At 43.9% G+C, this 18,294-nt stretch overlaps 1 protein-coding gene across 3 annotated transcripts in view; it reads left to right on the top strand.

Moving 5' to 3' along the window:
• LOC137352994 (alpha-actinin-1-like) overlaps nt 1-18,294 on the top strand; it is a 155,676-nt gene that overhangs the window by 96,160 nt on the left and 41,222 nt on the right. For all 3 annotated transcript variants that reach the window (XM_068018864.1, XM_068018863.1, XM_068018865.1), the window contains exons 12-17: nt 3,476-3,626; nt 3,915-4,023; nt 11,298-11,438; nt 13,127-13,309; nt 14,064-14,198; nt 16,062-16,241. In XM_068018864.1, coding sequence (XP_067874965.1) covers nt 3,476-3,626; nt 3,915-4,023; nt 11,298-11,438; nt 13,127-13,309; nt 14,064-14,198; nt 16,062-16,241 — 899 coding nt within the window. The remainder of the gene's footprint in view (nt 1-3,475; nt 3,627-3,914; nt 4,024-11,297; nt 11,439-13,126; nt 13,310-14,063; nt 14,199-16,061; nt 16,242-18,294) is intronic.

Raw genomic sequence — 18,294 nt, 5'->3', positions numbered from 1 at the left:
TTCAGCATTGGCTTTTAGTTGAATTTCATTTCTCCATCAAAAATGCTTCCTTCCACCCTGGTAACATTGCCTGCATTAGGCCTTATTTCAGTTCCTCTGCTACTGAAACTCTTGTACAACTGTTTCCACCTCTGAGCTGGACTACTCCTAATACACTCATACAGCTTTCCATCCTTTTGTGCTCCAGAATGCCAACTTGTCCAAATCCCTGCTCCACTTATCCTGTCTCTGGTTTTTGCTGTCCTATGCTGGCTTCTTGTCCCCCAGCATTAAATTCAAAATCCTTGTACTCACTAAATCCTTTCTTGCCTTTGCCATACCCAATCCCTACAATCTCTTCAAACCATATATGTTGACCACTCAATTACTCCGCTTTTATCCCACTATAGGACTGCCTCAGTCCTGCAGTCTGGAAACTTCAGGTTCCATTGCCTTTCCACCCCTCCACTTTTCGAAACATTTTCAAAACCGATCTCTTCGACCAAGCTTTTGGTTGTCATTCCTAATTTTGCTTTTCTTGGCTTGGTGTTTAGTTTCCTGATGGATATCTGAAGTGCCTTGAATGTAAAGACATTCCAATGTGCTGTGTAAATGCAAGTTGTTAAATAGCTAACTGTTGGAAATGCATAGCTGGTTACGGTATCTGAAAGAGACATGATAGATCGGATCCTTGTTCAGCTTCTGGTTGAATTTCATTTCTAGCCATCAAGCAACTTCAAGCATTGTTCAATACAAACTTGATGGGTTTGAAAGTCCATGGGCTGAGTGCCCTTCCTCAATGGCCTCTTCTGGAAAATCAGTTGATTTTTTTTTGTTTAAAATGCAGCATGTTGATATTGGCTGAGTAATTCGTCCAAGCTAGTTGCCAGATAAAATTGAATTAACAGATGTCATTAACTTTTGAGGTGCTTTGATTCTGACTGTTAATTGAGTTTCCTCACATTGGTTCACACTCCAGGGCAGGTCTGTTGTCTTCTCTCAAATACACCCTCTTCAAATCTTCAAAAAGTCAGCACTTTGTTTAAATACTTGGAGCTCCTTTTTCAGCTTTTTGTTGCAAAATTAGTGTAGACTGAAGCTGTTGCTTTTAGGGAGGGAGAAGCGAAAATGATTTTTAAAATAGAATATTTTGGTTGACAAAATGGGAGTGCTGGAAATGAAATAAAGCAAAAAATGTTGAATATGTAACCTATTAACATCTGTAAAGAGAAAAGACAGGAAAGGATTTTGGCTGTAGACCTTTCATCAGAGCACTTCTGGAGAAAGTCGCTTTCCTGAAATATCCATCTTGTGCTTCTCTTTTATAGTTGGAACTATGAGCCCTTCCAGCATTTTCTACTTGTATGCAATTGAAATGTATGAAATAACTCGAGTTATAGTTGAGTTGCCTCCATTGCTCCGTCAGTACTTTAGTGAGGATATGAATTGCCTGCAACAGGACAGAATAGCCTAGCCTAGCAGAATGGACAGACAGGTGGCAGATGACAAGTGTGAGGTGATGCATTTTGCCGGAAGGAATAGGGAGAGGCAATATATACCTAATTGCATAGTTCTAAAGAGTGTGGAAGTACAGAGGGACCTGGGATGTATGTGCATTGGTCTTTGAAAGTGGCAGGCCATATTGAGAAAGTGGTTAGTAAAGCATATGGGGTCTTGGGCTTCATAAATAGAGGCATTGAGTACAAAAGCAGAAAAGCTATACTGAACCTTTTATAAAGCTCTGGTTAGGCCCTAACTGGAGTAGTGTGTCCAGTTCTGGTCGTCTCTCACTTTTTAAAGGATGTGAGGGTCCTTGAGAGGGTGCAGAGTAGATTTACCAGAATAGTTCCAGGGAAGGGGGATTTTAGTTACAAGGTTAGGAAAAGCTGGGGTGGTTCCCTCGACCTCCTTTTTGTTCTAAAGAGATTTAATACAAGTGTACAAGATTATGATAGTCTTAGATAAGTTAGACCAGGCAAAACTGTTCCCAGTAACTAATGGTACCAAGGACTAGGGGACACATTGAAGGTTTTGAGCAAGCAGTACAGGAGGGATGTGAAAAGCTATGGGGATTGAGCAGGGGAGTGGGACTGACTGGATTGCTCTGGAGAGCTGGCATTGACTTGATGGACTAAATGGCGGCCTCCTGTGCCGTAAATGACTGCCTGACTTTGCGATTGGATATAAAATGACAAATTTTCACCTATAGTATCACTTCTGACAAAACATGGTGAGTTTAATTTGTACTTTGATTTCTTGAGCAGGAGTAAAAGTATTTTTTTCTGAACTATTATCGTACATTTTTTTGTGAATCTTGACTTGTTCAGGTTGAATCATTCAGCAAGAAAATTTATTTTAACATTTTGAATCAGTACAGTGGTCCTGTGGAATTTTGATATCGCAGCAAAATATTTCACGACATTGAGATCCAATTCCTGCAACATTTTTATTTGCTGTTCTGCTGCAGTTGTCCAGAAGTTGAAATATTCAAGTTAGCATCTAATTTGTTTTCAGTGCCTAGACAAAAATCACTTGACTGGGGGAAAAAATGAAATGTAAATGTACATCACTGGCCTGTGTCATTGCTATTTAATTGTTTCCCATTATTTTAGACAGTTGCATTGTGCAGTGCTCCAGGTTGACTGGTTGTGGAAGTTGACGGTTTCTCTCCTCTTCCCAAAATATGGCAATTTTTGTAGTTTAGCCATGCTGTTGAGCTGGTACTTGGCCCGTATGAAATGTGCGTTAGTTATGTTGTCTAGATATGTTGTATCATGTTAATATGAAAAAATCATTGTGAATATTGTTAGGTGAGTCCTCTGTCTTTATTGTCATTAAGCACATTTAAGTGTTAAACTCATAATTTGTGTTAACCCACTTTAATGCCAAGTTGCTCCAGCAATGATCCGGTTTTAATTATCAGCACTGAAGCAACAATGTTTGCTAACCAAACAGGAAAAAATAGCAAATAAAATAAAAAGATTGAATATCCTGGACTTCAAGGGCAGTTTACCAGTGCTTAGGGACAGCATGTGCAATTTGGAATGCATATTCGACCTCCCTTTATCTTAAGAGGCTGTGCCCACCCACTAAGGTGTCTCAAAGCTCTGGCAGGTAATTGCAGAGCAGACGTTGTACTGAAATACAAAAATTTCACAGGCCTACCATTAGAAATTTACTGAAATTTGGTGCAAACAGTAGATGAACGGTAACATTACTAATACACAATGACAGTAGACTTTGTAGCTCTAAACAAAGTTGTCTAGTATTACTGTACTTGCTCAGAGATGATCAGGTGGATTGACCAATTCAATTGAGAAAAAGTTTTGGAATAACTTGTTGCATGTGGAAAAATGACTATTACCATGGTATGTCTTTTAAACAGTAGGTTTTAACTTCTCACTTTCAATGAAATGAATAGGCAATTAAGAACCGTGTCATCCCTTGATTCCTGGGTGAAAATCTCAGGTTAAACCCTTGCCTCATCTCTCTTCAGATAAAGAAGCAATGTTGACGCAGAAGGACTATGAAACAGCCACACTGGCTGACATCAAAGCCTTGCTGAAGAAACATGAAGCATTTGAGAGTGATCTGGCAGCACACCAAGACAGAGTAGAGCAGATCGCTGCCATCGCACAAGAGCTCAAGTACGTACAATAATGTGATTGTTTGCACCAACCATGCACCCATTCAATGTTAAAGGACAGTTTTTGTAACTGCCATTGAGTTTGGATATCTCTGCCGTCTGATAAATTCACAAACAATTAGTATGCTGTAATAAGTAGGAAAAAGGATGGTGAATGCCTCCCTTATTGCTCATATGTTACCATCAAATCAGATTATTAATGCAAACTTGTGTGAAGAGAACTGTCTTGGTTTTAGGCTGCTATCAGCATAAACTTTGTTAAAACATTACTTTTCATCTCTGATTTCAGTGATCTGGATTATTATGACTCTCCCAATGTAAATGCCCGCTGCCAGACTATCTGCGACCATTGGGATACCCTGGGCTCTTTGACACAGAGCAGGAGGGATGCCCTAGAGGTGAGACCTGAACCAATGGATTTTATATCTGAGAATTTGTGATGTGTTGGGCATATCTTCAATGACAATCAAATCTTAGTGCCCGCTGATCTGCACAATGGTAACTTTAAATTGATTGGAAAATATTTGTTTGGGAATCAGCTTGCCAATATTCAGCCTTTGGGTGTAGAAAAATTTGTATCTTTAGCCAATTATATATGCAAATACATGAAACACTTGCTTTTTAAGAGTTCTTTCCATCTCTCTCTCTCCTCCACCCTCTCCCTTCCTGAAGGCTGTACTCTTAATGTGCAGTGCGCATTTCTCTCTCCTTTCGTGTGTGTATATGTAACTGTGCCCAACCCTGTTTTCATTTCAGATCCGCTTATGCAGTTTGAACAATAATAACTTGTGTTCATATAAGTACTTTACCATAGTCAAACATCCCAAGGCGCTAAGCAGTGGTGCTATAAAGCAAACTTTGACACTGAGCCACAAGGTGATTCCCCCTTCCCCTGCACCCCTCAGCCCTACCCCCTGCACCCCCTTCCCTCTACCCCTTCCCACCACACTCCTCCTTGCACCCCCTCCCCCCCCACCACCTCCCACCGGCATCCACCTACCCCTATGTAGGGGCCCCAACAACCCCCACTGCCTTGTGGGCGTCTCGGGAGAGACCAAGGCTAAGGGAGTAATCCCTAACAGAAAATCCGGAGCGGAACCCCGAAGGCGGTCATGTGTCACCTTTGACATGTTTCCGGCAGTTCTTGCAGCCATACTGGTGCCAAACGTCGTGCTCTGCACTCCTTTGGACCCCACCAGGAAGGCCGAGAGGGGGGTTTTCACGCTTGGGCAACTCTCAAACTCCATACATCCGCCCAGGCATGCGCCATGGAGAGGTCACTCCATAGTCACCTCACAGCGACCAAACTAACACGGAAGGCAGCAGTTACGGGTTATAAGTCCAGCTCAATTGGCATAGAGATTGGGCGCCACGGGTTGCCATTGTCGGTGGGAGAGGTCATCGCATCTCACTGGACAGCTACCGCCTGCCTCAAACTGGGCAGCCCCCGGTCAGTAAAGTTCTGTCCCGCCACAGTCCACATGCTTCAATAAGTGCTTGGAGCTCAGGGTCATTGCCCGACAAGTGGACTGTAACACCGCACCAAACAGCACAACCAAAAAAGGAAAGAAGATACCAACCCTTCGTTTTGCAAGCTGGAACGTCAGAGCTGTGTGTCCTGGCCTCTCGGCAGACTTTACACAAATCAACAATTCTCGGAAGACCGCCATCATCATCAACGAGCTCAGTGGACTCCATGTGGACATTGCAGCACTTCAGGAGACACGCCTCCCTGCGAGCGGATCTCTAAGAGAGCAAGACTACACCTTGTTCTTTGTTCTAACGGGAGGGATCCTGAAGAACCAAGACAGCATGGAGTGTGCTTCGCCATCAGAAACTCCTTGCTCAGCATGATGGAGCCACCCTCAAATGGCTCAGAACGCATACTGTCCATCCGACTGTTCTTCGTCTCTGGTCCAGTACACCTACTCAGCATCTATGCTCCAATACTCTGCTCCCCACCTGAAGCTAAAGACCAGTTCTATGAGGAACTCCATAATATCATTAGTAGCATCCCCAAAACCGAACACCTGTTCCTGCTGGGGGACTTCAATGCCAGGGTTGGGGCCGACCATGACTCATGGCCCTCCTGCCTTGGGCGCTATGACATTGGAAGGATGAATGAGAATGGACAGAGACTGCTTGAGTTGTGTACCTATCATAACCTCTGCATCACCAACTCATTCTTTCACACTAAACCCTGTCACCAGGTTTCTTGGAGGCACCCAAGATCACGTCGTTGGCACCAGCTGGACCTCATCGTCACAAGGCGAGCCTCTTTAAACAGCGTTCAAATCACGCGCAGCTTCCACAGTGCGGACTGTGACACCGACCACTCCCTGGTGTGCAGCAAGGTTAGCCTCAAACCAAAGAAGCTGCATCACTCCAAGCAGAAGGGCCACCCGCACATCAACACTAGCAGAAATTCTCATCCACAGCTGTTGCATAAGTTTCTAAATTCACTTGAAAAAACACTCCCACGGGATGCAGCTACCATGTGGGCCCACATCAGAGACACAATCTATGACTCAGCAATGACCACCTATGGCAATCGTGTGAAGCGGAATGCAGACTGGCTTCACTCTCTCATTGAAGAGCTGGAACCTGTCATAGCCACTAAGCGCATTGCACTGCTGAACTACAAGAAAGCCCCCAGCGAGTTAACATCCGTAGCACTTGAAGCTGCCAGAAGCGCTGCGCAAATGACTACTGGCAACACCTATGCAGTCATATTCAGCTGGCCTCTGACACAGGAAATATCAGGAATGTATGATGGCATTAAGAGAGCTTTTGGGCCAACGATCAAGAAGATCGCCCCCCTCAAATCTAAATCGGGACATAATCACTGACCAACGCAAGCAAATGGACCGCTGGGTGGAACACTACAGGGAAAGTGTCACTGACCGCCCCCAATGCAGCCCTGTCTTTGCCAGTCATGGATGAGCTGGGCGTACAGCCAACAAAATCGGAACTCAGTGATGCCATTGATTCTCTAGCCAGTGGAAAAGCCCCTGGGAAGGACAGCATTACCCCTGAAATAATCAAGAGTGCCAAGCCTGCTATACTCTCAGCACTACATGAACTGCTTTGCCTGTGCTGGGACGAGGGAGCAGTACCACAGGACATGCGCGATGCCAATATCATCACCCTCTATAAAAACAAGGGTGACCGCTGTGACTGCAACAACTACCGTGGAATCTCCCTGCTCAGCATAGTGGGGAAAGTCTTCGCTCGTGTCGCTTTAAACAGGCTCCAGAAGCTGGCTGAGCGTGTCTATCCTGAGGCACAGTGTGGCTTTCGAGCAGAGAGATCCACCATTGACATGCTGTTCTCCCTTCGCCAGCTACAGGAGAAATGCCGTGAACAACAGATGCCCCTCTACGTTGCTTTCATTGAACTCACCAAAGCCTTTGACCTCGTCAGCAGACATGGTCTCTTCAGACTATTAGAAAAGATTGGATGCCCACCAAAGCTACTAAGTATCATCACCTCATTCCATGACTATATGAAAGACACAATTCAGCGTAGCGGTGCCTCATCAGACCCCTTTCCTATCCTGAGTGGTGTGAAACAGGGCTGTGTTCTCGCACCTACACTGTTTGGGATCTTCTCCCTGCTGCTCTCGCGCGTTCAAGTCTTCAGAAGAAGGAATTTTCCTCCACGCAAGATCAGGTGGCAGGTTGTTCAACCTTGCCCGTCTAAAAGCGAAGACCAAAGTACGGAAAGTCCTCATCAGGGAGCTCCTCTTTGCTGACTATGCTGCATTAACATCTCACACTGAAGAGTGTCTGCCGCGACTCATCGACAGGTTTGCGGCTGCCTGCAATGAATTTGGCCTAACCATCAGCCTCAAGAAAACGAACATCATTGGACAGGACGTCAGAAATGCCCCATCTATCAATATCGGCGACCACACTCTGGAAGTGGTTCAAGAGTTCATCCACCTAGGCTCAACTATCGCCAGTAACCTGTCTCTCTATGCAGAATTCAACAAGCGCATGGGAAAGGCTTCCTCTGTTAAGTTGAGACTCGCCAAGAGAGTGTGGGGAAAATGGCGCACTGACACAGAACACAAAAGTCCAAGTGTATCAAGCCTGTGTCCTCAGTACCTTGCTCTATGGCAGCGAGGCCTGGACAAGGGCCAACAGCGACGTCTCAACTCCTTCCATCTTCGCTGCCTCCGGAGAATCCTTGGCATCGGGTGGCAGGACCGTATCTCCAACGCAAGTCCTCGAGGCGGCCAACATCCCCAGCTTATACACCCTACTAAGCTAGCGGCACCTGAGATGGCTTGGCCATGTGAGCCGCGTGGAAGATGGCAGGATCCCCAGGGACACATTGTACAGCGAGCTCATCACTGGTACCAGACCCACCGGCCGTCCATGTCTCCGCTTTAAAGACGTCTGCAAACGCGACATGAAATCCTGTGACCTTGATCACAAGTCGTGGGAGTCAGTTGCCAGTGGTCGCCAGAGCTGGTGGGCAGCCGTAAAGGCGGGGCTAAAGTGTGGCGAGTCGAAGAGACTTAGCAGCTGGCAGGAAAAAAGACAAGTGCAAGGAGAGAGCCAGCTGTGTAACAGCCCCGACAACCAATTTTATCTGCAGCACCTGTGGAAGAGTCTGTCACTCTAGAATTGGCCTTTATAGCCACTCCAGGTGCTGATTCACAAACCACTGACCACCTCCAGGCGCTTACCCATTGTCTCTCGAGACCAGGAGGCCAAAGAAGTAGCCAGAGGCGGAGAGGCATTTGGGGGTGGGGAATTCCAGTTCCTGGGACCGAGGCGGCTGAAGGCACAGCCGCCAATGGTGCAGCAGTTAAAATCGGGGATGCTGTAGAGGCCAGGCTTAAATGAGCACAGTTATGACGGCTGTGACGCTGGAGTCAGGCCATTGATGGCTTTGAAAACAAACTTGAGAATTTTCATATCAGGGTGGTGCTGGGCAGTGGGGCGAGGCTGGGTGGTGCTTGAATGGGAATTGGTGCCAGTAAGGTCACGGGCAGCAGGATTTTGTATGACCAAGATTATGGAGGGTAGACTGTGTGTGGTTGGCCAGGAGTGTGTTGGAATTGTCAAGTTTAGCGATAACACAGGTATGGATGAGGGTTTCAGCAGCAGATGAGCTGAGTTAGGGGCAGAAGTAGGCAGTCTTAATGATGCAGTTTTGTGGTTGGGAGCTCATCTCTGGCTCAAACATGGCACCAAGGTTGCAAATGGTCTGGTGCAGCCTCTTGCTGTTGCTAGGGAGAGATGGAGTTGGCAGCTCGAACAGAGTCCGTTAAGAGGCATTGAAATTGAAATCAGGAGTGGAAACTCCGACTAACCCCACCTCCCCCCCCCGCCCCCCTGCTGCTCTCTTTCCTGCCTCTGGGCTACTGAGGTCAGTTGCACACCTGTACCACTAATCCAGTGGAGATTGTGTAACTGAAGAGAGTAGGTTCAAGTCTGCATCCCCTCTCCTCACTATCCAAGGCCGCAAACACTCCTTTCAGGTGAAGCAGCAATTTACTTGTACGTTTTTCAATTTAGTATACTGCATTTGCTGCGCACAATGCAGTCTCCTCTACACTGGGGAGACCAATTGCAGATTGGGTGACCACTTTGCGTAAAACCTCCGCTCAGTCTGAAAGCATGACCCCATGCATCTTGTCGCTTGCCTTTTCAACAAGCCACCCTGCACTTGTGCCCACATCTCTGTCCTGGGCGTGCTGCAGTGTTCCAGTGAATATCAATTCAAGCTCTAGGAACAGTACCTCATTTACCAATTTAGGCACACGACAGCCTACCGGGCTGAACATTGAGTTCAGTAATTTCAGAGCATGACTGGCCACTTTTTATTTTTGCTTTATTTTAGTTTTTCATTTTTTTTTTTTGCCATGTGTCTGCCCACTTTTTCATGTTTGTTTTTGGCTAAGGCTATTCATTATTTCATTTAACGCCCTCTCTGCTCTTTCACTACACCATTAGCACATTCTGCCTTTGCCCCATGACCTCCTTGTCAGTTAATCTGTCTGATCCTCTGTCCTATCAACACCTTCCCTTTTGTTCTCTTTCGCCCACCCCTGCTTTATTTGCTTAAAACCCATTACGTTTCTAACCTTTGCCAGTTCTGATGAAAGGTCACTGACTTGAAATGTTAATTCTGCTGCGCTGTCCACAGATGCTGCCAGACCTGCTGAGTATTTCCAGCACTTTCTGTTTTTATTTCAAATCTGCCTCCTTCCTGGTCTCCAACTTGGCTCCCTATCGTTAATTCAGTTGTGATGGGCATGTTTATAACCAAGACAATCTTTGACACCTGAAATTCATTAAACTCTCGAAGTATAATTGAGTGGACCTGAACGTGATAACTGGACAAGTCAAAGTGTCTTCTATAGCACATTAACCTGCCTTGTACAAGGAGGATGCCTTCAGACCATGAATAGTTGTTTGGAAATAAATTAGTGGTTGTAGATGTTAAAAATAATAAATCCTAAGTATTCGTTTGGTAGTACAGAACTTGAGTATTGCTGAACATGTTGAAGCTTTTCGTCTTGCGCTCGTTACGACAATCCGCAAGAATGCCAATGCAAGGAAAAACAACTTTATACTAAGTGAGAAGAGAGTGCTGATTGGTTGGCAAGTGAACTGATTGGTAGAGGTGTTGCCAGGGGAAATGCACCAGTTTATGGTGACTGACAGTTAACTGCCAAGCTTTGTTTGAAATTTAAACCAGGCAGATTGGTCAAAGCATTGCCCTGAGGAATGAATGTAATTTATTTTATTTAGTTGAAACAGACGCAATGTTTGTACATGTTTTTTCTGTCTGCAAAGAACAGTACCCTGTGTGTTAATATATGTAGCTTCCAGAACGTGCAATTACGCCACACTGCGAGCCTGACTGATCATCTTAATTTGGTGGTCAGCGTAATTCTTAGCACAGTGAGGATTATTTAGCAAATGTTGTCTGGTCGCGGAATCGCATCAAATGTTGGACGCTGTGTTTTGAGTTTTGCAAGCGCGGGCTGGTTGGGTACCGTCTGTACCTTGCCCGTTGTGAACAGCGGAAGGGGCAAATTGATACGATCCGCCAGTCTTTGGGACGTATGGCCTATATACCTAGCATCACACTGGCATTGAAATTTATATCCCATTACTCATTTGTGTGATAGGCAGGATGTCTTTTTGGCTTGATGGTAGCACCCTGTTAGTGGTGAACACCAAGTGTTGCTACTGCTTGACAACATGTCTGTTTTCAGCAATACTCAAATCCTAACTATTTGAATATAGTGTCAGTTGTTAAACATTGCTAGTGTCTTAAAAGAAAACTTCATCAGTAGCTACAACTGTGAGCAACAAAACAAAGAAGCAAAACTGTCGTAAAATTAAGAACTCTATTATTTTAAACTTGGTTCACTTAATTGTATAATTATCTGGGCCTGTATGGCCAGTTAGTTCTATGATTTGGTGCTGTTACTACAGAACACACACATCTCCAGTTTCAGATTTTGTATTCTGTCCCCACGAACAGCCAGTTTGTTGCCCTTCGTTCCAGTGCTTATGGGTGCAGAGATGTACTTGAATCATATCTTTTTTCCAAGTCTCCATGTTACTTTGTCAAGCATTTGGTGGCTGCTGCTTCCTAAGTATTTTTAAAAAAAAAAGTACTTTTATAAATGCTGTTTTAACAGAGGACTGAAAAACTGCAGGAAACAATTGATCAGTTATATTTGGAATATGCCAAAAGAGCTGCACCTTTCAACAACTGGATGGAGGGAGCTATGGAAGACCTGCAGGACATGTTTATTGTCCATACCACTGAGGAGATCCAGGTACAAACTGAGAGCTATGTATGGAACACAGACATATTTTATTATAATATATTTCTACCAAGGAAGATGATGCTGCCCAAGTCTTAATGAAAGAAGTGATAGTTGAGATATTGGATAGGACGGCTGTGCTTAAAAGTCAATAAGTTGCCAGGGCTGGATGAAATTCATCCAAGGATTCTGAGGGAAGAAAAGCTGTAAATGCAGATGCACTGGCCATAATCTTCCAATCCACCTTAGATGCAGGAGCCACAGGACTGGAGAATGGCAAATGTTGCACTTTTGTTCAAAAAAGGATGTGACGGGAAGTCCAGCAACTACAGACTGGTCAGTTTAACCTTGGGAAAGCTTTTAAGAGATGATTTTCTCCCAAATGAACAGTCACTTGGACAAATTTGGATTGATCAAGGAAGGTCAACACTGATTTAAGGGCAAATCATATTTAACTAACTTGAGTTTTTTTGGTGAGGTAATGAGAGTTGGTGAGGGTAGTCCAGTTGATGTGTACATGGACTTCCAAATGGCATTTGATAAAAGTGCCACATAACAGGCTTGCCAGCGAAGTTAAATCCCATGGAAATAAAGGGACAGTGGCAGCATGGATACAGTGGCTGAGTGACTTATGGGAAACAGTAGTGATGAACAGTAGTTTTTTAGACTGCAGGAAGATATATAGTGGGGTTTCCCAGAGGTTGATGGGCCACTGCTTTTCTAGTTCTATATTAATGACCTAGACTTTGCACAAGGCACAATTTCAAAATTTGTGGGCAATACAAAACATGGAAGTCTTGGGAACTGTGAGGAGGATGGTGATCAACTTCAAGGACCTGGACAGGCTGGTGGAATGGGCAGACAAGTGGCAATTGAAATTTAATGTAGCAAAGTGAAATGATGCATTTTGGTAGGAGGAATGAGGTAAAGCAATATAAAATAAAGGGTACAATTTTAAAGGGGATGCAGGAGCAGAGGGACCTGGCTGTATATGGGCATGAATCATTGAAGGTGACAGGACAGGTTGAGAAAGCGGCTAATAAAGCATATGGGATCCTGGGTTTTATAAATAAGGGACTAAGGTACAAGATCAAGGAAGTTATGATAAAACACTGGTTCAGCTTTAGCTGGAGTATTGCCCAATTCTGGGCATTGCACTTTAGGAAGAATGTGAAGGCATTAGAGAGGGTGCAGAAAAATTCACGAGCATGGTTCCAGAGGTGAGAAACTTTTTAGTTACGTGAATAGATTGGAAAAGCCTGGGCTGTTCTCCTGAGAAGAGAAGATTGCGATTTGATAGAAGTTCTCAAAATCATGAGGGGTCTGGACAGAGTAGATGGGGAGAAACTTCTCATTGAAAGGTCGAGAACCAGAGGACACTGATTTAAGGCGATTGGCAAAAGAAGCAGTGGTAGCATGAAAAACTTTTTTATGCAGCCAATGGTTAGGATGTGGAATGCACTGCCTGAGTGTGGTGGAGGCAAATTCAAATCGAGGCCTTCAAAAGGGAATTGGATAATTATTGAAGCAGCGCTACAGTGAAAAGGCAGAGGAGTGGGTCGAGGTGAGTTGCTCTTCCAGTGTGCTGGCATGGACATGACTGGCTGAATGACCCCTTTCTGTCTATGTGTGTGTGTGTGTGACGGGGGGTGGGGGGTTGAAGCTGCTTGTGTGTACTAATCAATGTTTTCTTTCTGCAGGGCCTCATTGCTGCACATGAACAATTCAAAGCAACATTGCCAGATGCTGACAAAGAGCGAGAGGCCATTCTGGGCATCCACAATGAAATGATGAAAATTGCCCAGTCCTATAATATCAAACTGTCTGGTGTAAATCCATACACATCCATTACTTCACAGAGTATTAATGATAAATGGAATAAGGTAAGACTGCTAAAGGCCAACCGTACATGAAATAGCTTGTACAAGTGTAATCACTTGTACACCGTCTCCTGTGCTTTCCTTCACATTATGATGTGCTGGGTTAGGGTTGGTGCACATCTGACTACATTGTATAGGAAATGTTATTTTATGGTGCACAGGTATATGGACATAGCAACCAAAGATGGCAAGAAGGGCATCTAATTGAAAATGAAACTGGGGTAGTTGATAGAATACAGTACCACAGAAATGGAAAGTTGTAGCTTGCCTTGCTGTTTGTTTTCTCCCTCACTGCCTGTGTTCCCACACAACAAGTTTCTGATTGCAGCTGCACAATTACAATAAGGTAGCGTTGACTTTGCGTGCAACAAAGCTTTCTCTGAAAGGAGACAATGGTTCAGAGTTAGTGTCAGTTTGGCTCGTGGTATTTGAATTAGCCTACCAAATAAGTTACTAGAGCAGTGACATAGGAATTGCTCAAAATAAAATAGGATGCTGCGGGGAAATTTTATTAGCAATGAGCTTTGCTGGCTTGATCATTGACTTTCCTATGTTGAGATCTGAGAGGGTGGCATTTACTACACATCTCAGAAGTTGCAATGGCATGGGAACAAGTTTCAGCTTGACAAGTCAATTTACTTGGTGCACAGTCCTAAAGAGTGAGGAAAAAGAAATGGGAACTGGACAAACAAATTGTGCGTAATGCTGTTGAATAAAAATTGCGATTATGAAACTTATTTGTTGTCCTTGTTTACAGGTTCAGCAGTTGGTGCCAGCACGAGACCAGGCCTTGCAAGTGGAATTTAACAAGCAACAGTCCAATGAACACCTGCGTGAGCAGTTTGCAAACAAGGCTAATGTTGTTGGACCCTGGATTCAGACTAAGATGCAGGTTGGCAAATTCTTTTGGTATACTCAATTGGCTTTGAGTCTCTTTTTTTTTTCCTGAAAAATCATTGTTCTGCTGCCAGGCTCCAATCAGTGGATCGTTCTCCAGCTATTGCCACTATATAATTGGCTCTGAATTTTATACAGTTTGGCAGTTCTAGGGAAGCTTGATCAATGCATTTGCTGCTTCTAATAATTCCAGCTGATAAATTGGCCAGTCGCAATACAAAGGTATGTTAGTGTAACCCAGAGGTTGAGGTCAAATTTCAATGTGGCATGTTGTGAAATTCAATACATCTGGTAAATTTTATTGGCCACAGCTAGAAAAATTATTATGGAAGTTCTGGAAAAAAACAAATTCATTAATCGATGAAAGGACCCTGCCGCTTGTACCTGGTCTGGGCAGCATGGAAATCCAGTACCCACTATGGTTTATTTCTATTTTTAGTGCCTTTTAAAATAGCCTAGCAAGTCACTTCATTGTCAAGATGAGTGATGCAGTATCACCCATATTCACACAATTATTCATCCTTCCCCCAAAAACCATGCCATTAAACTTGGTACCTGCTCCAACTATAGTAAAGGTATTTGAGATGGCACTATGCAATGATATTACCTCCTTCGTTTTGTTTTTAAGTTCCTTTGCTCTCCTGAAGGAGCTTCCTTGCTGTTGTATGTTTCCATGGGGTGTTTCAAATTAGGGAATCATAATTAAGCTGAATCCTATCCTCTGCCAACATCCACACATGCACTAATGGTGCTAAGTAACAATTATAAATGGGGAAGCTGAATTTCCCCCTCTCCAGTCTGGGTGATGAACCAATTGTAAGCATCAATGCTGCTGCCATTTTAATTGCAACTAATTTGGTACCAGTGGGATTGAACCTGCGATCAGCTCCTTAACTGCCTTTATCAGAAACTGTTGGAGAAGCTTTTTTCCCCTTAAAGCTGCAGATTTGAGTGTGTGCCTATTCTGCATTTTCTATACAGTCTAATTGCTTGTAATTAAACAACAAATTTAGTTCTACTATTCCTTTTTGAATCCAACTTTTTTAAGGTTTTGTTTTGCAGTCATTTGTAGTTCTGGGTCAGACTTTCCCAGAACATAACGCAATTATTCAGTGAGCCTCCCTAATTTGAAAATTAATTATGGTATTGGTGAAGTGCAAAGGATAGGAAAGCTACATTCAGATTTTTTTGGGGGGGCGGGGTGTGGTGGAGGAGGCATGAAATGAGACCTCTATTTGTAGGGTCATGGTGTAAAATGTAAGATTTCATGTAGTTGAGAGAAGAGATGAAATGGTTAGTTGGCTTTATAATGTGATATGTGACTTCAACCTGGGGAAAAGTGGACAGCATACTTGGAACCTTGAAGGAGCATGAAAGAAATGTTCATGGAATCATTCAGTACTGAAGGAGGCCACTTGGCCCATTGTGCCTGTCAGCTCTTTGAGCTATCCTTTTAGTCCCAGTTCCTTGTTCTTTCCCCATAGCCCTGCAAAGATAGATGAACAATTAAAATAGAGCTGAGGAAGATTGTATAGTTCAAGAGAAATTAGATCCATTGTTCCATGACTGAGGCAATTGAGTAGACATGATCACTAATTTGACATCTTTGGTTATTAAGGCTCCAAAAGGATTAGCAAGTGTCAGAATTGATAATAGGATCAGTCAAACGAAGATTACCTAACTTGCTACCTAAAAATATTCAATATCAGCAGTTATGTGCAATTCCATAGCAAAACTGTCCAGACCCTTTCAACTGGGAGAACTGAATGCAAGGTGAATCTGGGGAAAACAGGAGATGATCGAGTTGATGCAACAGTTATGTTAGGCACAGGTCTAATTTTTGTTTTGTTGTAATTAGGAAATTGGCCGGATTTCTATTGAAATGCACGGCACACTGGAAGACCAGCTAAATCAACTGAAGCAGTACGAGAACAGCATCATCAATTACAAACCAAACATTGAGAAATTGGAGCAGGATCACCAGCTCATCCAGGAGGCCCTCATCTTTGATAACAAACATACCAACTACACCATGGAGGTACTGATTACACTTTTGGATTCAGCCTATTAGACTTTCGTTTAAAATTGGTAAAATACTGATTGCTGTAGAACACAAGTTTCTGGTCATTGTACCTAGGGGCAGATGTTGGCTTTAGTTCTTCTCACTTGGCTTCCCTCAGTTTTGCTGATTTGTGATGCATGTCTCATGATAAAGTAGCACTTTATCTTGGAAAAACCTAAGCAGGAGTAGGCCATACGGCTCCTCGAGACTGCTCCACTATTCAGTAAGATCGCGGCTTATGTTCTACCTCAACCCCATATCCCTTGATTCCCTTAGTGCCTAAAAACCTATTGAATGTACTCGATGGAGTACCCACAGTCCTCTGCACTGGAGAATTCTAAAGACTTATAATCCTCAGTGAAAGGTAAAATCTTCACAGACCTGTCCCGCCCTAACTAGATTCGCCTTTGAGTTAAATAACTGGGAGGAAATGGGAGAAGTAAATTATCTTGATTATCTAGTTTGTTGGTGATAGAAAAGTAGTGAAATAATGAAAAATTACAAGAAAATCTAAATTCTAGTAGCTAGCATTATAATCCTGCTTTGATATTTTATGCTAATGCTATATTATAGCAGTATTATACATTGAAAGCATTTTGATCAGCTGCAAACAGCTCTGGTAACATTTTAGTAAAGCCCCTCTAACAATCAGCATACAGCACAGAAGACTGCTTGTCCCATTTGTGTCTCTGCTCTTGGTAAGAGCTAACTAATTTGTGCCATTTCCCCCCTCTTTTCCCTTAACCCTGCAAATGTTTCCTTTTCACTTTACAACCTGTGACCACTGCCACCTAGAAGTACAAGGGCAGCAGGCATGTGGGAACGCCACCTGTGAGTTCCCCTCAAAGTCTCTCATCCTAGAGTCAGAGTCGTAAAGCATAGAACCAGGCCCTTTGGCCCACCGAGTCCATGCCGACCATAATGCCTATCTATACTAATCCCACCTGCCTGCATTAGTTCCATATCCCTCTATGCCTTGCTCATTCAAGTATCTGTCCGGATGCCTCTTAAATGTTGCTACTGTTCCTGCCTCCCCCACCACCTCCAGCAGCTCATACCAGATACCCACTATTCTTTGTGTGAAAAGTTTACCTCTTTGATCCCCTTTAAACCTCCTCCCTCTCACCTTAAATCTATGCCCTCTAGTTTTAGTCACCCCTACCATGGGAAACAGACTCTGGCTATCTACCCTATCTATGCTTCTCATAATTTTATATACCTCTATCATGTGCCCTCTCAGCCTCCTTCGCTCCAGGGAAAATAGACCCAGTCTATCCAATCTCTCTTTATAACTCAAGCCCTCCAAACCAGGCAACATCCTTGTGAATCTTTTCTGCACCCTCTCTAGCTTAATCGCATCTTTCCTGTAGTTCGGCGACCAGAACTGCACACAGTACTCTCAATGCGGCCTAACCAATGTTATGTACAACTGTAACATGACGTCCCAACTCTTGTACTCAATGCCTCGGTCGATGAAGGCAAGCATGCCATACGCCGCCTTCACCACCCTGTCTACCTGTTTTGCCACTTTCACGGAACTATGTACTTGCACCCCAAGGTGTCTCTGCTCAACAACACTCCCCAGGGCCCTGCCATTCACTGTATATGTTCTGCCCTGGTTTAACTTTCCAAAATGCATCACTTCACACTTGTCTGCATTAAATTCCATTTGCCAATCCCTTGCCCACTTTCCCAGTTTATCTATATCCTGTTTTAACCTTAGACAACCTTCACTGTCCACTATACCACCAATTTTGGTGTCATCTGCAAACTTACTAATCATGCCCCCTACATTCACATCCAAGTCATTAATATGTATGACAAACAACAGAGGGCCCAGCACTGACCCCTGCAGCACACCACTGGTCACCGGCCTCCAATCTGAAAAACAGCCCTCCACTACCACCCTCTGCCTCCTATCACCAAACCAATTTTGTATCCAATTGGCTAGCTCACCCTGGATCCCATGTGTGCGAACCTTCTGGACCAACCTACCATGTGGGACCTTGTCCAAGGCCTTGCTAAAGTC

This window comes from Heterodontus francisci, chromosome 40 (genome assembly GCF_036365525.1).
Source record: "Heterodontus francisci isolate sHetFra1 chromosome 40, sHetFra1.hap1, whole genome shotgun sequence".
NCBI lineage: Eukaryota > Metazoa > Chordata > Chondrichthyes > Heterodontiformes > Heterodontidae > Heterodontus > Heterodontus francisci.
Note: the sequence above shows the minus strand (reverse complement) of the source record. Positions and strands in the feature narration are given on the sequence as shown.